Genomic DNA, 21,249 nt, shown 5'->3' with positions numbered 1-21,249 from the left:
AGAGGGAGACACAGAATCTGAATCAGGCTCCAGGCTCTGAGCTGTCAGCCCAGTGCCTGACGTGGGGTTTGAACTCAGGAACTCACAAACCGTGAGATCATGACCTGAGCCGAGATCAGACTCTTAACCAACTGAGCCACTCAGGCGCCCTCGCCACCCTTTGAATATTTCTTATGTACATGTATTAATTATTCAAAACTATTTTAGGGAGCTAAAAGCTAAGTAACTGAAATCAGTTGAGTGGGAAACTAGAAGGAAATAGGCACCAGAAATTTCTTTAGGAGGATCAGACTCTGAAAGCAAAGGCTCACTCTCCTATAACAACCCTGTATATTTTCTGGAAACAGCATCCATCATGGAATTAATCAGGGAAATACTAGGAACTGGGAATTTGGTTTAAAACATGTAGTCTTAAAAATGAATTTGCCTTAGTGTTCATTGTAAGAAAACAAAACAAGTTTAAAACATAACACTCAGCTATGTCTAAGGCAAGCAGCTATCTTCATAGCAAGAACCATTTGTATTTATTTGGAAGGTAACACTAACACCGATGAAATAACTAGAGAAACACAAAAAGTGCTAATTCTAAAAGATCATGATTCTGTGCTGCTGCAATAATTTTGGGAGGTCTTACATGGAGGTAGGAATTTAGCTAGTACAATTTGTAAGAGGTCATTTCAGATAAGGATAACAGCATGAGCAGAGGATTAGAAGAAAGAATTGGTGTTTATGGATAGCAATGGAAAAAAGGTGCTATATATTATGCAATATTTTAGAGAATTTTAAAATATCTTTGGAACTCTACATTTGGGTAAAGTATACTCTAAAATGATAACTCAAGAATGACAGGGAGAATACAGACTACTAAAAAATGACAGTTACAATTAGAACTAAAATTGAAAATATTAATAAATAAAATAGGCCACTTTATAAATAGATGCTATAATATAATGTTTATGAAAATCACTCCTGGAATCAAACTAGGGCTCAGATCCTGGATCCTGGCTCAATCTTTCACTGCTGCCTTAATTTGGGGCAAATTACTTAAATGTTTTTATCCTTGGTTTCCTCAACTGATTTAAATTGAAATAATAATTATGTTTACCTCATAATGTTTGTTGGGACGATTAAAGGAAGAAATATATCTAAAAATGTTTAGCATAAAGTTGACTCTCCATAATCATTGCCAGTGGAATGATTGGGCTCTGGATTCAGACTGATGAGGTTCATTTATTGGCCCGAACATACACTAACTTGATAACCTGGACAAAGGATCTAACCAATCTGTGCCTTCTTCCTTCTCTCTAAAAAGGGAATAATAACAATGGGCTTCTCTATCAATTTTTTATTGCAGCTTAACAAATTATCACAAATTTAGCAGCTTAGAAAACACTAATTTCTTAATTCACAATTATTCAGGTCAGATGTCCAGGTAGGCTTGGCTGAGTTTTCTGCTTTTTATCTCACAAAGCTGAAATCCAACTTTTAATCAGGGCCATTTAGGATATTAAAGAAAATGGAGTTTTATAAATGTAAAATATTTTATAAATGGAAAATGATTTAAAAACTAAAAATGGTACTGAATGTAACTTGATCAAATAATCTAAGACTCTTCCCGTATCTAGTTTATTTATAAATATCATTCAATAATTACAGAAATAATAAGAAATACTGTATTTAGGGGCGCCTGGGTGGCGCAGTCGGTTAAGCGTCCGACTTCAGCCAGGTCACGATCTCGCGGTCCGTGAGTTCGAGCCCCGCGTCAGGCTCTGGGCTGATGGCTCAGAGCCTGGAGCCTGTTTCCGATTCTGTGTCTCCCTCTCTCTCTGCCCCTCCCCCGTTCATGCTCTGTCTCTCTCTGTCCCCCCCAAAAAAATAAATAAACGTTGGAAAAAAATGTTTAAAAAAAAAGAAATACTGTATTTAGTGTTATTTGTTGCTTGAGAAATTACAAGGTGAATGAACATTTTTCGAGGTAATTTAATGGGAGTGAGGGGTGGGAAATGGAGATAATCAGCTATTGAGAAAAAGTTTTGGAATTCCATATGTGATTATTGTCTTCTTATTCATCATTATTATCATCATTATCATTGTGTACTCATTACTGGACTAGGTCCTTTTGTGCACCATAACAAGCTACCACTATGAGTTTTACTCCATTTTACAGATCAGAATACTGATACCTGGCCTTTAATTGCCTTGCCTGCATTAAAAGAGTCATAATGGTAAAGATATTATTTCAATTGAGGTATGTACTGTTTTAGAATCCAAACTCTGAGCCAGTAAGAAGAATTCTTGAAAACCATTAAACTTCCCTCAGTCTTGTTTTTGTTTGTTTTGTTGACTCTTTATTCTCTTTTATTTTCAGACAATATTTCCCAAGTTGTTTTCCTTATAGCACTAAATCCCCTTTATCTTAACAGGTATTCTGAAGAAAAGTTTGTCATGTGAAAAAAAGGAAAGTTTGCAAAATACTGGATTAAACATGTTTGGAAACGTTTCTTAAGCACAGGACAATTCAAAGTTTTTAATGCTTTAATACACAGTCTTTCCCAAAATTATTTGACCACGGAACCTCTTTTTCTGCCCAAAACTTATTAACATCCTGGGGAAAGTAAGTCTGCAGAAAATATTTTGGGAAGTTCTGTTTTCAAGTGAAGTATAGATTTGTTTTTGACATTTCAGGCACATATTTAGACAAGGTATAAAACTGTAGACATCATATACAGTCAGTAAAAGTCTCTTTGCAATTTATGTGAGGTAAAAGTCATAACGGCATTTTGTCCTTTAAAAAAAATAAACCTTTTTTCTGTGGTTTTTAAAACATTTTTTATATTCCACTTCTGAAGAAGGTAGGTATGAATTTAGTAAGAGTGACATAAGTCCTATAAATATAAGGTAGAGTGCCTAGAATATTCAAAGTTAAAGTCTTTTTGGTACAACATCATTATTGATAAGTGGGAAAAAGAAGTAACTGCACAAGATCTATGCATATGGAACTAAGACTATCCAATTTAACCTGGAAATGGCACTGAACTGGTGACATATTTTACAGGTCATCTACCTGATAATATAGAATGGCATTTACAGGCACAAACTCCAGATATTTGGTCATAGAATATGCATTTTAATGTAATTTTGTGCTTTCCTGGAGGATTTTGTTATTGTTGTTGTTACGTTTGTTTATTTTTGAGAAAGAGAAAGACAGACAAATAGCTGGCAAGCTGGGGAGGGGCAGAGAGAGAGAGAGACAGAATCCAAAGCAGGCTCCAGGCTCTGAGCTGTCAGCACACAGCCTGATGCAGGGCTTGAACTTGTGGCCTGGGAGATCATGACCTGAGTCGAAGTCACACACTTACCCCACTGAGCCACCCAGGCATCCCTTTCCTGTAGTTTTTCAAAAAGAATTTAAAATAAAAGATAAAATTTCAGTAACATGCACAGTTACTAAAAACTTAACTTCCTAACATACTTATTAAGGGAAGAGTGGGAATAAACCAAGAATAAAATAGGAAAATAAAACTCTTGGCACCCTTCTTTATCTCTCATCACAGAAAAACTGGATTCTGATATATATGTAAATATATAACATATTTATATATATATAATATATATTTATAATAAAATGTATATATAAATATAAGTATATATAAATATATTTTTAAATATAAGTATATATTTAAAGTTTATTTTATTTATTCTGAGAAAGACCCAGAGAGGGGGGAAGGGAAGGTCAGAGAGAGAGAATCCCAAGCTGCCAGCCTGGAGCCCTATGGGGGACTTGATTTCACAAACAGTGAGATCATGACCTTAGCCAAAACTGAGAGATGCTTAACTGCTTGAGACACCCAGGTGCCCCCAATTTTATATTTTTGAGATTTAGTACTATCCTTTAAAAATAAAACCTTAAAACTAAATGTAAATATATCATTTCAAAATGTTACAGGTACTTTATGATGGACATGCCACAACATGACTTGAAAGCTTACTTTCAAAATCAGATAATAATGATGTGGAAGAAAGTGGGAATTTGTGTAAAACTTCCCTGCAACAGCTCTGGATAATGGTGTCCTATTCTCACATCTGTGGCTTTAAGCTTTAAAGTAGTAAATAAATGATTCTCCCTCTTTCCCTTAGCCAAGTCAGGTTTTAAAAAATGTATTTTTTTTTTACCCTCCCACCAAACATGAGATCTCAACAAAACTTGCTCTGACATCATTTTTGTTGCTGCTGTTGTTTCGTGTTTGTGGATGGTACAGTACCTTAACTCCTCCATAGCAACATGCAGTATTACTTTCCCATCAACCTTTCATCCTTGATCTCACTTGCAATTCCGCAAGGAAGATAGAACTTGGCATTTAAAGGATTCAGGGAGGCAAAAGGAGATGAAGTTGCCCTGTTACCTCTTTCTGAGTCCATTCTCATTTCAAATCCTTGCTTTCAGGAATGTATCCTACAACTCTCCCCTTCCTGTGGTTTTCTCTTTCTCTACCTCCTTCTCTGGAAGAAGGTAAAAGACCTGTGTTTCATTTTGATACCTGCAACTGCTGGGATCAAATCCATGTACATTAAGCAATCAAAGGTAAAAACAGAGGAGGAAGCACTATTTTAAGCCACGGTCTGTATTTTGCAGCTTCCTTCACTGCAAAAACTAGGTCGTTTATATTGGTTTTGGTGGGTAGCAGAGAAATTTGACCCACCTAAGTAACACTTCACGAATCTGTCCTTGCCTTCTATTTTCTTGCACAGTCCCCACACTCTCCCCATTATTTCTCATCTGAAACGTGTCCTGTTTAACGAGATACCAGATATGAAACGTGTCTCCTCCTGTCTTGCCCTAGGCCTTCACCTTTTTTGTCCCTGTAAGTAGATAAGCTCACAACCCTCTCTCCCAGCCCTAGAGCTAACTAAAGTGCAACAGAGCAGCCTAGAGTCTGCCTGCTGGACTAGGTTGTATTTTCTGAGGATCTGGGCAATTCACTTTACAGGGTTCCATTTCTAACGTAGCTTCGTGCCCCAAGAGTCACTTTTCAAAATTTCTTAACTTCTTTCCCTGGCTATACTGAGAACGGAACTTCAGGGGCACCTTTAACGTGGTTAATTGTAAAGTCAGTGCTGGAACCGAGAGTATCTCGGACCCCAAGGTACTTCCCTTAACTCTATAGTCTCCAGAGTGTGCAGGGAAGGCACAGGCAATGTAGGAACTTTAGAGGTGGTGGCAGGTGCCAGGGTGTGGCTGCAGTTGTGTGTCCCTTTTCTCTTCCAGCAGAAGGAGCCACCTGAGAGAGAGAGAGAGAGAGAGAGAGAGAGAGGAGAGAGAGGGAGAAGAGAGGGAGGAAAGAGAGGAAGACTGGGGGAGGGAATAAGAGGGGAGGCGGGAGGCGGGTGGGGCGGGCAGGCACCCGGGGAGCGCGGCGGCTGCGAAGCTCGGGCTCACACGCACGCCGCCTCTGTTTGTACACAGTGCGCTCCCGGCCGGAGGCTGGCTCCCCGCTAGCTCACGCTTCATTGTTCTCCCAAGTCAGAAGCCCCGCAGCTGCGGCGGCGAGCGCTGAGCGGGCCGAGCGCACCGTTTGCCCGTCTACCCGCGCGGGTGACCCGGGGCCGCCGCGGGAACCCGCGCCCCGCCCCGCCCCGCCCGCAGCGCCTCAGTCGGGACCCACCCGCAGCGGAGGCTGAGCCCGCCAGCGGCTCTTCGGAGCTCGCCCACCTCTTCGCGCCGGAGCGCAGGCAAAAGGGGAAGAGAGGTTCCTCTCTTTGGTCGCCACTCTTTCTCGTCCTCTTCAAGAATTTGTTTAAGGTAGTGCTGCGGGCAGAAGACGTCTTCTTGAATTCTCTGCCAGGGGCGGGGTCTGCCGCTGCCCTGCGGTGCCACCTCAGCGACACTGCCCTCCGTTACGACCCCTGACCAGCCGGGGTCACGTCCGGGAGACAGAATGATGAAGCGCTCGGTGGCCGCCTGGCTCTTGATCGGGCTCAGCCTCAGTGTCCCCCAGTTCTGCAAAGGTGAGGCGGCGGGGCCCGGGCTGCAAGGTGCGGGACGGGCTGAAGTCCCTTGGGAAATGCCGCGCAGGGCGCTGGAGGCGGTCCCCGGGGCGCGCCAGGGGTGGCGAGCGCCGCGGGCGGTACGGAGGCGGCGGCGCGCCCTAGGTGCCTCGGAAAAGTGCTGGCAAAGTCAGAGCGGAGTGCGTGGGGCTGAGCGGGGGAAGAGGGTGCGGGGGGACCGAGGTGAGATCGAGGAAAGATGGGGACTGGGGCAGGCGGGAAGGAACGGCGCTCCGGGGAACCAGAGGCTCCTCGGCTCACTCGGCCGACGGGTCACTGCGCGAACCTCCCTGGGCAATGCCAGTGATGCCAGCCACGGGCGACGGGCGGGGCTTCCATGGGGGCCCGGGCCGGGAGGCGAGCGTGCGGGCGTCATCTGATTGAAACGGGAAGAGGCTGGGGAGCCGCATGGCGGTCCGCTCCCGGGTGCGGTTCTGCCAAAGTGGGCCCGGGCTGCGCGCTTTGCAAATCCGAACCTGGCCCTGGGAGTTCTGGAGGTGGGTGAGGTGGAGGCGGATCTGACTAGTCAGTCGGGCTTTCTCCTGCCTCCCGTCCCCTGGACAGAAAAAACCCTGGAACCTACCTCTCGCCTAACCTCAGGGGCTCCGAGCTTGGCTCAGCACTCCCTCCGGGTGCAAGCGTAACTCGTGCTCATGGACAATCTTGCAGTGCGAAACATCCTCGCTCCCCCGCCCAAGAGCAGAAAAGTTGTAAGAGCGGGTCTGGTTGTGCTTTCCATGACTTGTGTGAAATAAATCAGACTGCAAAATAAAATTAAAATAAAATAAAATAAAATAAAATAAAATAAAATAAAATAAAATAAAATAAAATAAAAATAATTAGTATTATTACAGGACTCCGAGGAGTCTCCTACTGAGTTGTATAGACGAATTTCAGGTCCTTTGCGAAGGGTGGCTTGTCAATACGAACCCTTGTTCTGGCCGCGCGTCACTGCGCGGGTCGCGGGTCCAGGCTCAAGTTGGCGCTGGAAAAGGGCAGGAGGAGAGGCAGGGGCCCTGGAGAGACCGCTCAAGGGGGTCCTGCTCCCCTTCGGCGCTCACGGGTGGAGAATGCCCCTTCTGAGGGGTCCGAGGGTGATAACAACCCTTAGCAGGCTGCTTCAGGTGGAGAGCTGAGAGCACTACAGGGTTTAAAACGCTGTGCCTCTCAAAAAGGATAGTTGAATTAAAAGCGTTGACTCGAATCCATTTGAAATTAGACACTACACGAGTATTCCACACGCACCATCCATGCATCCATCCATCCATTTGCTTCCCAGAAAAATTGTGGGCTCTCGGGCTACTGCTTGCCCAAGAAGCCTGGTGTTCCTGGAGGCCTTCGGCTGCCCTGCCGGCAGCGATCCGTGGCCGAGCTTTGCCTGGGCCTCCCTCCCTCCCTCCCTCCCCCAGAAGGTGGCTATTTTCCCCAGCGTGTGTAGGCGTGCGTGTAGGTGTGTGCCTTGCCAGCGTTTACAAAGTGCCCTTCCAGTTATCAGGCAGAAGCAGCCACTCCACTGAAGGTGAAGGGATGGTAATGGCTTTGTAGTTGCTCAGCCGAGTTCCCAGGCGATAGGGTGAAGGCAGTGCTCCCACCACTGTTATTTTCCTTTCTCTCATTTCCCATCTGGATTCCTTCTGCACTTTCTTCCCTTAGCAGGAAGGCGAAGGGAAGAACCGCAGGCACAATCGTCTCCTCCTCCCTTCACCGCCTCCGTTCCCACCCCACACACGAAGACACACATTCACCCAGTCACACGCACCTACACCCTGCCACCGCAGCCACCATCTGTCCCCGAGCCGAGGTGGAGAGCGGAGGGGGTGGAGGAGGAGATAACGTGTCTAGCGTGCGTGGCCGCGCTCTCCTCGCAGGGTCTGGTTGCAGGAACCCTGGGGTGCGGTGAGTCCCGGCTCGATGCAACCCGCAGCTCTGCCTTCTAAAGATACCCGCGCCTAGGGCACTGCTTACCGCGCGAGGCAAACCAGCCACGGTGATGTTGCCGGGCCTCTTCTTTCCCGCTCCCAGACAACCATCGGGCAGCGGTGTACTCCATGTTCTTTAGTAGACTGCTCCTTTTTTCTTTTTTTTTTTTTCCAGCTAGCCCATGGTTAGAAGGAAAGAGGGCTTTAAAGGAGAGAAACGGACCATTTTCAATGGGCTCTTTTGGTTGAACTTGCACCTTTCTAATATAGTCCCCCTCAGCCCAGCAGAAGGCAGAGTGCAGCTTGCGTGACAGCTCCAAACAATTAAACTTTGAGTAAACTTATTGAAGCCAATGTTAACACTGGGAATTTCCCTCACATCCTCCCTCCCCAGACATCGTTTATCTAATGTAGCCTTTTAGAAATTGGTGTTTCCCTGTGTGGGCTGCAGTTTACGTGCATTAATGATTGGGATTTGGTAATTTCTTTTATTAGTAGTTTTTATTTTAAAATTAAACCAATGGATCAGTCAGGGTGAATATTTTATTAACTCTTAAATTATTCATCGCTATGGGTTGCTCTGAAAAATCCAATAACATGCATACAGTTGCAGCAAGCACGTGACATCTTATGCAATCTGTCCCTGTGCCTGCAGTTGGTGCCTGAAGTCTTTAAGCAAATGGCACTGTCTAAAAATGTCTAGACATGTCCTAAATACTATGAATCATTGGCATTTGAATTTCCTTTTTTTTTTATCAATGGTGAATTTTAGTTACTCTACATGAGAATAAATTAGTACCTGAAGAATCTCACTCAAGATAATAACACTATGCTTCTATGATTAGTATAGCAATATTTATACTGAAATTAACAGGTTTTTGTGTTTTGTATTTTGTATTTAAAATGTGTCACACATTAGTGTCTTTGTTTCTCAATTTACATGACCGTAATTTCTGTACTTTAAAAATAAATGCTAAGTCAAATGCCAGCTGTAACACCTAAGGGTAATTTTAAACGGTTGAACTAAAAATAATAATTAAGGGAAGATAAAGTATTCTGCTGTGACAGTTTGACAGTAATGCAAAATATTGGCCATGCCCTGCACTGTCATGATACATCCACTTTTTTTCCCTCTCTGGTACTTAAAAAGCTTTTTTCATTATTCTTGGAATGTTTCCATAGCATTGAGATGTGTTTTGTTTTAAATATGCATATTTTGGGGAACACATTTAGATTTATAATAATAAAAATTAATGGTTAAAATTTGAAGTACTACATTCTTCCTTCTATAGTCTTGAAGTCACAAAGGTCTCCAAAACCGGGCTAATGTATTTCACTTCTGTACTCTTCTCTAAAACTCCCATGTATTTTTCTCAAATATTTAAAGACTAATGTTGATATAAAACATGTATTCAGGATCTAAGGTATTTTTAGTAAATATTTTCATAAAGTTTCCTTTTATTGCCAGATACATGTGATTTTTCCTTCTCACAAAACTATAGGAATGTAAAGTAAGGGGATAAAATATACATGAGTAAATATAAAATAGCTTGGTTACTCAAAATCATTACAAAATAGAAGTTGGGCAGTCCTTAGAGTCTAAATTAGAGTCTTAATTTTATTGATATTAAGATAAAACTTTTACTTAGGTACTTTAATTTAAAACTTTTAATTTTTTGAAGAGTTTTGAATTGAGATGGACTGTATATCTTATCATTTGTGTACAATTAAAAAAAAAAAAGCCTGCCTGATCCAAAAGTTTTATAAAGCCTAAGAAAGTAATTCTGGCATTTGTTGTTTACTGAGTACACTTTCAGGTGCAGTAGCTTTGAATATGATACATGATGTAGTAGGTTCATCATATTCTTGCCAAACAAACAAACAAAACCATAAAACAGTGCAGGGTTTAGAACTCAGTTCACGCCAGAGTAAATCATAATGAGTAGGTAGTGAGAAATAGCAAATCTTGTAAATATGTAATTAATGGTATGACTTCTCATAGCTAATCAATTTACTTTTTACATAGTGGGGTTTATTTCCTAAGTAGTTTGTACACTGCATTATTATTAAGAAAAGAGTAGAAAACCAAAAGCAAGCCATTTCTGTTTTTCAGTTCTCCTCTGAGTTGTAAGGAAGATGCCAGGCATGTTTTTTTTTGTTTGTTTGTTTAATCATAGCCCATGTAATGATTATAATAACTTTTGGTTAATCAAAACAATCATGTATTTGTATACAAAAAGTCAAACGGTTACCCATGTGGAGTAGAATAAGTATTGAAATTGTTCTCATGGTTATGTGATAATGCTAGAAATTAAGTACTATAAATACTTAAACTGAATACATTACCACTTAGTTGTCACTGAATATTCCTCTAAAAAGTCTTTGATTTGAGGAAGTTGTTGAAGGGAAAAGCAGACCAGGATCAACTGTGCCCTTGCCAGCAGGTGTCAGGATAATCAATGGAGATCTTTTAAAGGAAAGATGAAAAAAATAAAATAAGCAAACTAGTAAAGGTGAATCTGCAAATTCATGTAAAGTGACTTTCTGCTGTGTATGAAACTGATGTTATTAGTTTTCATTGCTCCCCTGAAAAAGAGAGGGAGGGTGAGTTGTAAGAACCTACTTCTTTTACCACAGTTTTTTAACTTAGAAACAGAGTTACTCAGCCACTAACAAGTGCATGTCTAGGTTGAACCATTATTTTTCAGGGGTCTCTTGAGTACCATCCAAGGACATGCACATAGAGCTATGAGGTACTTGCAGGAAAACAATTATCACTGAATGGTTTAGCATACTTTTAAGCATAGCCTCCATACCAGCTCTAAGTTTTATAAATAGAAATTCTGGTATTGTGCTTTGTGTGGATATATATTCACCTGTATATTTATATACATCTATAGAACTGATAAGACATGGTTAGTTACCTTTTTTTTTTTTTTATCATGATGGTAAAGTATATGTTTCCTGGAGCTTGCAAGTATCTAAATAACAAAAGTCATGTGGCCAAAAGAGACCAAATGACATGATAAAGTTTTGTTATAACCCACTGCAGCCAGTTATTAACCCTTATATGTGTTCCTGTTATGTATCGCTAGCTATTAGTGACTTGATATCATTTATTTATTTTTAATTAATCCTTAAATGATTACATTCCTTACCAATTAGTCCTAGCATCTGCTGATATAGCCTTTCACCTGGCTACAGATTCACCATTACACCATTTCTACAGGTTCTCTCAGGTTCTTGTACAGCTGATGAGGTGTATCAGCTTGTGTCATGCCAAACTATCTGTCTCCAGTGGTAACCTGTGTCAGTCCTCCTAATATGAAAATTCTCTTCATTTCTCTGCCCCTGCATCTTTCTCCTCTTTTCCTCCTGCCTCCCCAACATTTCCTTGCTGGATAGCAACTGGGGCACAACATCCACTATAAAATTCTGTCTTCATTATTAAGAGGCTTCAAATCACCAAAGCGGTGTGCAGTTTTCAATTTACTTTTTTTGTGTGTGTAAGAGGAAAAACCATCATTGTGGGAAGCCTCTATTACTAAATCCTGAGGTCTAAAACATACATGGAAGTACGTCAGGATCTTAATTATAAACCAACTTTACATTTTATACCTGGATTTGTCCTGCCTGAAACTATCAACTGGGTAATAATTTGTATCCATCCTACTTGTAGAGAAGTCTCTTGCCTTGCCTGTAGCACATAGTTGAGAAACTAGGAGAAAACATCAAAAACTCCAGACCACCTAAGATAGAGAACACATGTAGTACTTAGATCATATAGAAAAGTCTCTTGGTTTTTAAGTTCCCAGGCTTTCTATAAACTGGATCCAGAAAATGAAAGGCATATGAGGTGACAGTTCACTCTTAATCAGAACAAAAAACCATGGCAGCTATTAGAAACAGGGCTGAAAAAGTCTCTGCAAAAGCAGTGATATCTTACAGTGTAAAAAAATGAGGGACATTTACCAGGGGGAGGGGCTAAGTATAAAGGCTAAAAGGCATTAGTGTGTGAGAGAACATTCTAATAATTGGTGCCAATATTGGCTTTGGATCTTAGACAAAGAGTCACAGCAATATGTTCAATATCTGGGGGTATAAAAGCAGTGAAATGCATGTATTATTGAAGAGATTTTGTCAAAACTATTTAAGCTTAGAAAACCTATTCAATGGTGAAAGAGACAGATATCTGAGGAATTTGCTTGTTTAATATGCTATTTTCCCATCATTCCAGAGAATATGTTATCATATATTTTGTACTGATACTTTTTCACTAAAACAATGAAACTCTTAGGAAACACAAGACTCAATGCTGTACAAAAGAAGTAGACCTCAGAGTGCAGATAAGATGTCATGCAATTATTGGGTTATATTTTAGGAGAAAATGTGTCATTATTTTGTTTCAAAATATGCATTCTTATAGTGATACTAACTGCATAGGATTTGTTCAACAAGAGATTTAATAGTGCATGGAGCAGAATGGAGGATTTACGTACAAGAATTTAAGTGAAGGCTTTTTCCAAGTGCTAAAGCACTTTTGAAAGTGATTGTTACTATGGTGAAAGAAGGTTGAGTCCATGTCTTAGCTTTTCTTTTTCTCTTTTCTAAAACACGTCTGCATCAAACTGATTGATCTTTTTTTTTTTAAAGAACAATTTAATGTAGTATAACAGTCCATACATGGAAAGGCCAGGGTTTTAATCTCATGTTAGATGACATTGTGTTGATTTGAAGCTAACCTCTCAATGAGGTTAGGCCATCACACATTCTTTAAGGTTTATGCTTTGTATTTGATGAAGTTTTTAATTTGGGGAATGCAGAATCGTCCTCTTGAGCCTTTTCTTGCTATGCTGAGTTCACGATGACCATTCACATTTTACTGATACTAGAGATTATATGAAGACAACCAGAGTAACATGGGCTCATGACTCTTGAGCAGAAAATAGTGAAAGAGTCAGATGGGAACAGTGGAGAATATTTTTGTTTGAAATAAGTTGACGACTCCCTCCCAGTAATGTCTGCCCTCTACAGGCATTAGTCCTTCATCTGTGCTTATATCTTTCATGCCCTTCTCCCTTCACAGTTTTCTCTCCTAATGCCAGTTAGAACTTTCATTTTACCTTGTTTATTCAACTTTTTTTTTCTTTCACTAGTTTAATTTTGTAAGCACTAACTTTTTTGAGCTATCAGCTATGGACAAGTATCAAGCTAATGACCATTCAAAATGCTTTAGTATTTATACGCCAAATTCTTGTTTCATGTTTTGTGTTTCCTGTAAAGCCAGAATTTACAACGGTGGCAGGCAGGACAAACAACCCAACTAAACAACAACAAAACCTAAAACAAACACTCAATAAACATGGAAATGAATGGAGCTATTCCTGCCCCTGCGCATCAGTGTTCTTACAAAGTCCCCAGACATTTGAAACAGCGCTTTGTCTTTTACCGAAAAACAATGTGTCAAAAGTAGTTTCAGAAAATTTAAAAGCTTTGTTTCTTATTTAACCATTTTTTACAATCTGTGTTGTGGAATGAGCATACTTTGAGCTTCTCAGTGCTCCTGCAAGAGCATTGTTGAAAATGTGATATTAACATACAGGCAAAATTTAAAGTGTTTTTTATGGCTGTTATGCATCTTCAGTTAGAAGAAAAGTTACCTCTAAGTGATACATTTCTTTGTTAAATACAAGGTTCTGACATTTCCAGCTGACATAATTTTGACCCAGAAACAATATTTTTTCAAGTATCAGTTTTTTTTTTTCTTCTCTTTACTTGGGGACTGCCACCAGTCAGTTTTAAGCATCTTGTTAGACAATTTGAAACAGGCATTCATTCTGATATCTTTCTTAAATACAGTTAACAAGTCTAGTATTTATAGGGACCATGCTATCTGTTCCACTATTCTAAGTACCACTTTGATTCTTACAAGTCTCTGAGGCACAGGTAGTGTTACTATTTACATAAATGGAGATATAGAGGTTAAATAATTTCCCAAGATCACACAGCTACTAAGTAAATTGTTAGAATTAGAATCCAGGTTAAATCTGGAGCCTGCTCTCTTAACCACTAAAGCATGCTGTTTCAGTGAGTGACACATCATGTCTATCATGGAGATAGTTTGTTAAATGATTCTTTTATTTATAAAGCTCACACTTCATATCTACTACTATTTAACTGGTAGATATTTTGGAAATGGTAAATTATATTTCTTCTGTAGACAGTACTTTTACAGTGTTCTAATTTAAGTTGGTAACATGTCATACCTCTTGTCATATTCAGAAATAAAGTTTAGAGTATGTTCTTTTTGGTCAGAAAGAGTTAATGTGTCTTTCAGAATCATGCATCACCAGGAAGAATAGCAAAGGTGGGGAAAAGAAGAACACTTGGGAAGTAATTCAAACTCATTTTTTTTTCAGTCTTGCCATTCAATTTTATTGCGCTATGATTTATATATATATATTTTTTGGTGTTCTAGGATTCCATTGTTCCTCTACATTGTTTCATTGTTACTTGATATGATATGTAAGACTACAGTTTCTCTGTAATTTTCAGATACAGAATATAGGACGAAGTGATTTTAAAGGTTAATAAGATTTTTATTTCTGCTAGTTTAATGAAGGTATTTAATTTGCCTTACATCCCATCCTCATTTAATTTTACTTTTCTGTGACCCCATTAACAAATTTTAGCCAAACAAAAGCACCAAGTGGTTTCAAACCATCAGCTAGAAAAATATATTTTCTGGGGCGCCTGGGTGGCTCAGTTGGTTAAGTGTTCGACTCTTAATTTTGATTCAGGTCATGATCTCCTGGTTTGTGAGTTAGAGCCCAGCATCAGGCTCTGCACTGACAGCACAGAGATTGTCTCCATCTCTCTGCCTCTTTTTCTCTCTCTCTCTCTCTCTCTCTCAAAATAAAGAAACATTTTTTTAAAGAAAGAAAATGCTATTTTCTGGTTTAGCATTTAACCAAAAGACAATTTATTATTTTTTTAACTAGAATTGGAATAACTTTCAACATTTTACAAAATGATAAAAATTGCACCAATTAGTATGAGATGTCCTTATTAATAACATTGTACAGATGTACAATATTTAATAGTTTAAATAGACCCCCATATATTATATTTATTCTTGTAAAATAATAAAACAATAAAGTTTCTTAAGCATTTCCATCTCCATTCTAGTTACCATGAGCAGAGAAGACATTCTTTTTTTTTTTTTAATTTTTTTTTCAACGTTTATTTATTTTTGGGACAGAGAGAGACAGAGCATGAACGGGGGAGGGGCAGAGAGAGAGGGAGACACAGAATCAGAAACAGGCTCCAGGCTCTGAGCCATCAATCAGCCCAGAGCCCGACGCGGGGCTCGAACTCACGGACCCGGAGATCGTGACCTGGCTGAAGTCAAACGCTTAACCGACTGCGACACCCAGGCGCCCCAGACATTCTTTTTTTTTTTTTAAGTTTACTTACTTATTTTGAGAGAGACAGACCCAGCGCAAGTGGGGGAGGGGCAGAGAGAGAGAGAGAGAGAGAGAGAGAATCCCAAGCAGGCTCTGCACCAGCCGTGCAGAACCCAATGCGGGGCTTGAACTCGGGAAACCGGGTGAGCCAAAACCAAGAGTCAGATGCTTAACCAGCCGAACCACACAGGCACCCCAAGAAGCCTTTGTTGAACACAAAAGGAAGCTGAGGTTCAAAAAGTCACATGATCTGTAATTCAAACAATCAGTGACAGAGTTTGAACTTGACTGTACATATTCTGGGTCCAACATACTTTTCTCTTTTTTTTCCCCCTCAGTTGTTGGATTCACAAGATGAGAAGGAGGAGTTGTTATACTATTGCTTTTTCAAAGACTGTTAGAACCTGTTTCTCATTCCAACAAACAACTTTCTTTCCATTAGCCTATAATACCCCCTGTTTCTCTAAGGGAGCCTGTTACCAGCCATCATGACATCCTGAACTTTTCAATGGCTTCAGAATCTTCTTTCTTCTCTAACATTTGTCCCCTTAAAATCTTTCATGCATGAACTTGTGACCCTTTTAACATTCTGGTATTAAACCTCCTGGAAGTTCCCAACACTAATGATTCCCATCTCCGTGTTTAGTTACCTACTGGCAATGCTGTTCAATGGATTTTCTCATCACATGATTGGCTCAGCTAACAGTACTTTAAATTTCTCAGACTTTATCTCACCAGAATTATCTGTCTTTCTACTTTTCTTTGTCCTTTACTCCCACAAACTCTCTTTTTTCACCACTCTAATTTTTAGTCTTGCTTATCTCTCTTCTTTCCCAGCCTGGTCTCTGTGGTTTTCCATTTTAAGAGGTATTCAACCATTTATGAATTTCTCAGGCCAGGTGCTTTTATCAGTTTTGCTTCATTAAGTCCCAAACTAAGATAGTTTCCAAAGTCTCATTCACATCTTTGCAACTAAGAAAATTGGAGTGCTATCAGAAGGTATTGGACCCGCTGGAAATCCTGAGGTAGCTGAAAAGTCGAGTTCCAGAAATCCTGATGTAGCTGAAAAGTCGAGTTCCAGAAATCCTGATGTAGCTGAAAAGTCGAGTTCTACATCTTGAAGGGAATGAACAAGAAAGATAGAAAGTGATATTATGGGAACTATCATGGGCACTGCCAAAATCATATGGGAATTGCAATTTATTGATAATTATAAATTTGGGAACATCATCATAGGGGTTATGGTTGAGTGAGGATAGAAGACAAGATCCTTAGAATAAAAGAGTCAAGTCATGTTGTAAAAAAAAATTTATGTGGGTATTGAAATCCCGAAAAGTTACACAAGAAAAAAATGTTGGAGAGAATGACAGTGAACCAGGAACAGAAATTTTCGAGGAATCAGGGGATATAGTGAAGCGATCAGGAGATAACTATAATAATAAGGGTATAGTGTTGGGAAATAGTTATCTGTTACATGAAATTAAACCCAAGTGGGGGTTTTGTTTGTTTGTTTTTGTTTTTTGTTTGTTATTTGAAAGGAAGGAGAAAGCATGTTCAGTAAGTTGCTTTGAAGAGTGGGAAAGAGTAATGCTGCATCTGAGGTCTAGAATCTTTGGGAGAGAAAACAGTATCCAATTAAGAGGGCTGTGGGTAAACAGTGACTCAAGGGAGAGTGGATTTCTCCTAGACCAGGAAGACAGATATAATGGCCTAGTCCCAGGCATCATGCTTTTTGACAGTCTTCATCCTACAGCTTTTGACGTGTTGCGCTCAAAGCATTGCTTTTAAGCACATACAATATGTTTTCATATGCAACAGCTCTTTAAAACCTCACGACCATCTTGGGGGTTATTATTAACCTTATTAGATGAGGATATAAATGAGCATAGGGTAAGTGGTCAACACTCAGACTTACAAACCCAAGTCCAGGATTTACTTCACTATAGCACAATTACAGAGAAAAACCCAGATCCAGGGAAGGATCCTTTTTAAATTCAAGGCACATCTGGGAGATAGGAAGATTTCTGCAGTTGTGTTGTGACCTACTTTGTCCTATCCAGATGGGCCTCTATGTGTTTTGAGGTTTGCATAGTTTAGGTTACTGGGAATGTCTATGTCTGCTTGCTGGTCTTCATCCTTGCCCACCTTGGATCATTTGTCCAAATGGTTTTTCCTGGAAAACAACATTATTACTTGGAGAATATTTCTTTTTTCCTTTTCAGCATACTCAAAATTGTGCAACCTTGCACACAAAGAATTCTTTTTCCTCAAATTTACATGTTTCAAATATTTGTAAACCATAATGTTTCTTCTTTAGTTCCTGACATGCTAAAGTTGTACATATTTCTTCCTTTAATCTGTCCTTGTAAGCCATTCCTTTCATCATTTTAGCTGTTTCATTTGGAATCTCTCCAAGTAGCCTACGTATTTATTCAACAGGCTTGCCAAAAAACCAACAGAGAATTCCAGGGATGCGCCTTCCTTAAATAATGCCACACGCTCTAGTCTGTCCTTTCAAATTTTGCAAATACATTCTTAATTTTCATCTCTTGTTTTGCTGTTTTTTCTATCAGACCACTTTTTTCCAAATAATATTTATCTGTGCCATTATTTTTTTTTCATAATTTTGTTTTTCTTTTGCCTTCACTGGAGTTTTCCTTTTTTTTTTCATTTTGAATTTAGTATAACATTTATTACTATTAAATGATGTATTCTCTGTCCATAGAATCACAAAATAACCTAACTTCATTTCCTGCAAATTATATTATTAGGCTATCTACTGGTATTTTTATATCATACACACACACACATGCATATATATATATAATTATATACATGTATATACACACACACACACACATGCATATATATATATAATCTGCTAAATTATATGCAACAAATCCTACCCTTAGTTTTCTTTTTTGCATATATATTTCCTTTTGGGTCTTTAAAGCATTCATTATCTTGTTGAAACTACCATCTAACTCTATTTCTGTAGTTTTTCTATTTCTGCATTTATTTCTGTCTCCTTCTAAATGTTGCCATTTTCTTCTCCCACTTCATTGCTCAGCTTAAACTGAACAACCTCAGAGAATCTCTCTGATAACCTTATCCAAGTTACCCATGCTCCAACATGTACACATATACCCCTGTCATTATTCTTTGTCACTGTTTTTTTGAATTATGGCATTTTTAAAAATCATAGCTATAAAATCGCTTAATAACTTATTTATTTCATTTCTTGTTCCGAATGTATTGTAAACTCTATGTAGGCAGAAAAAGCATATGTTTTGTTCCCTAATGTGTATATCCAGCTCCAACCATGGTGCCTTGTAAGTACTAGGCACTTCCTATTTGTTGGCTAAATTTGCCCCTGCAGGAATGAATGAAAAACATGAATTAAAAACAACTGTGTTGGTGTATAAATCTTTCCCTGGTTTAAAAAAAAATGTGTTCCTTTGCTAGACCCATTAACTCATTTAATAAATTCTTATCTGCTTGAAGCACTGATGCATTGACCTGTAATTTATGGCACAAGTGATACACTTTTAGAAGGCAATAAATTCTTTAGTAGTGGCAAACTCTAAGAGCAGACTAAATAAATGACCTACTTGTTTCCATAGCTGTCTAATTTATAAACACTTTAAAAGCAAGATTTGGGTTTTACCTGAAATTATCAAATTGCAATAAGATAGTTGTAATTGTATATGGAAGATAGACAGTAAGCTCTAGTTTGTCATTTTATTATCAAGGTTTGACCAGAAAACTATGTGCAACAAAATCAAAGCACTTGGTGGTGGTTTAAATTGTCAGGTGGAGGAGTTGCAGGTAGCCTTTTGATCTACTAATTGTCCCAGTGCCTGGGAGATGACTCCCATAAGCTCCACCAGCAATAACTTTCCTTCAACCATAACTTCTTTCCCTCCTCCTGCCATGCAGTCACACCTGCTACACCCAGATGTACTTGGCAGAGGGGAAAAGACAGCCCCAGGAAGCTGTGTCTGCCCAGGAGCCCAAAGCTCTGTTTAGAGTTTTTTTGTATGTAATGACAATCTTTATGTCACAGCTAACTGCTGTTTATTCCCCTTTGGGCAAGTATACTTCTCCTTTCTTAAAAGCCTCAGTGGTTCTAAAACTATTTGTGTGCTTGTGACCTCAATAATTGTGTGATTTCCACTGCTAGTCTGAAAGCTCTGAAAACACGTCTTTCTGAAAAAGGTATATGGCAAAGGATTGTATGCAGTCACTTATAAAATCTAAGGCTTTGCTCCTTTTTATGTGATAAGAAAACATTTGGCAGTTTTTTTGAGGGGCAATTAATTCCTCATACTTACTCTAAAGTTTTAATTATTTTTGAACTGATAAGTATACACTCATTGAAGAAAAGCTATAATTGTGTCATTTGGTGTCTATATTTAGAGACATTTCAATGAATAAATACCTCAAAGTAATATTTTTAACCATAAAATTGATCACGGCACGTAGTCTTATGATTTATTTATTCCACAACTTTTTATTGAGCAGAGATAGATGCCAGGAACTGTTTTGGGTGATAGAACTACAAGAATGAACAAAACAGGCGGCAAACCTTGCTCAGATACAGCTTAAATTCAATGAGTTAAATGGATGGGATTAGAGAATAAACAAAGGAAATTGTCTAGCAGGTTAAAAGAAGGGGGTCGGGATTTCAGGAGTGGATCTCACTTTTATGTAGGGTGCTCATGTCAAGCCTCACTTTTCACCCCAAACATTAAGGAAGTGAGGTATATATTAAAAGCGTGTTTCATTTGTCTCTGTGTTTATTATGTTTGTTATGTAACAGCTAAACTTATTTTGTAAAATATATCCATATTTTCCTTTATGATTTCTGCTTTTGGCAGAAATTTAAGTGTGTAAGAATTGCTCTTTGCTTTTTCTACCAGATGATTAGCTATGTGTCCCAACACAACTTACCAAAACTTAGAAAATGAAGCACTCATCATACACTAAATTCTATGATGTATTTGCATCAGTTCAGACACTTACTGGGCTGCTTCTTTATTAGTGGGACAGTATTTTTAATTATTAAATTACTTATGAATTATGGATTTTAGGTATTAATCATTGATTGTCATTAGAAATACAGCAAAATATGGTTTCTAATATTTTACTTGGGATGTTTACATCTGTTTTTATCAATGACATTTTGAGCGATGTTTATCAAGCTTGGTACTAGGGAAATGCTGTACTTATAGAATTATTTAGAAACCTTCTCTTCTTTGGAGTACTTTAAGAGTTTTTCTGTTTCTTAAAGTTTTGGAATAACTCACCTACTAAGCAATCTTATCTGTTTGTTGGGTACTTTGTGAATACTATTTCTAGGGTCTTCCATAATGAATGGAGCACTTGTTATTCCTTTTCCATTTTTGATAGTTTATCATTTCTGTTAAATTTATCTATTCTGATACAATAGTATAATTTAAGAATATTTTCTAATTTATTAGCACATATTATATATAGCATTAAAATATGAAGAGTTATTTATATAAAATAAAACATTACATACATATACATATACATTATATGTGTGTGTGTGTATATATATATATATATATATATATATATATATATATATAGTGTGTGTGTGTGTGATATCTACAAAGTATAAAAAATAAACATTAAAAAGATAAAGGTTTCAGGCTCAGGAATCAGGATTTTCAACTTCAACAGTTGACTAACCTTGGTTTTCAAAAAATAAATAAAATGGGGATAGAAAAAAATAAAATAAAATGGGGATGATAATAGAATCTTACCCCGAGAGTTAAGGTCAGGATTTAATA

The 21,249-nt window shown here is 38.7% G+C and overlaps 1 protein-coding gene across 2 annotated transcripts in view; it reads left to right on the top strand.

The window, feature by feature from the left end:
* The first annotated feature begins 5,936 nt into the window (after positions 1–5,936).
* EDIL3 (EGF like repeats and discoidin domains 3) overlaps positions 5,937–21,249 on the top strand; it is a 418,330-nt gene continuing 403,017 nt past the window's right edge. The window contains exon 1 of one of the 2 annotated variants that reach the window (XM_047071243.1): positions 5,937–6,006. In XM_047071243.1, the coding sequence (XP_046927199.1) occupies positions 5,937–6,006 (70 nt within the window). The remainder of the gene's footprint in view (positions 6,007–21,249) is intronic. The other variant, XM_047071314.1, reaches the window with a different exon arrangement.

Source organism: Lynx rufus, unplaced genomic scaffold (genome assembly GCF_022079265.1).
Source record: "Lynx rufus isolate CCGP_SWC_20201006 ecotype Redwood Valley unplaced genomic scaffold, mLynRuf1.p SCAF_1, whole genome shotgun sequence".
Lineage (NCBI taxonomy): Eukaryota > Metazoa > Chordata > Mammalia > Carnivora > Felidae > Lynx > Lynx rufus.
This window is presented reverse-complemented; position numbering and strand designations above follow the sequence as displayed.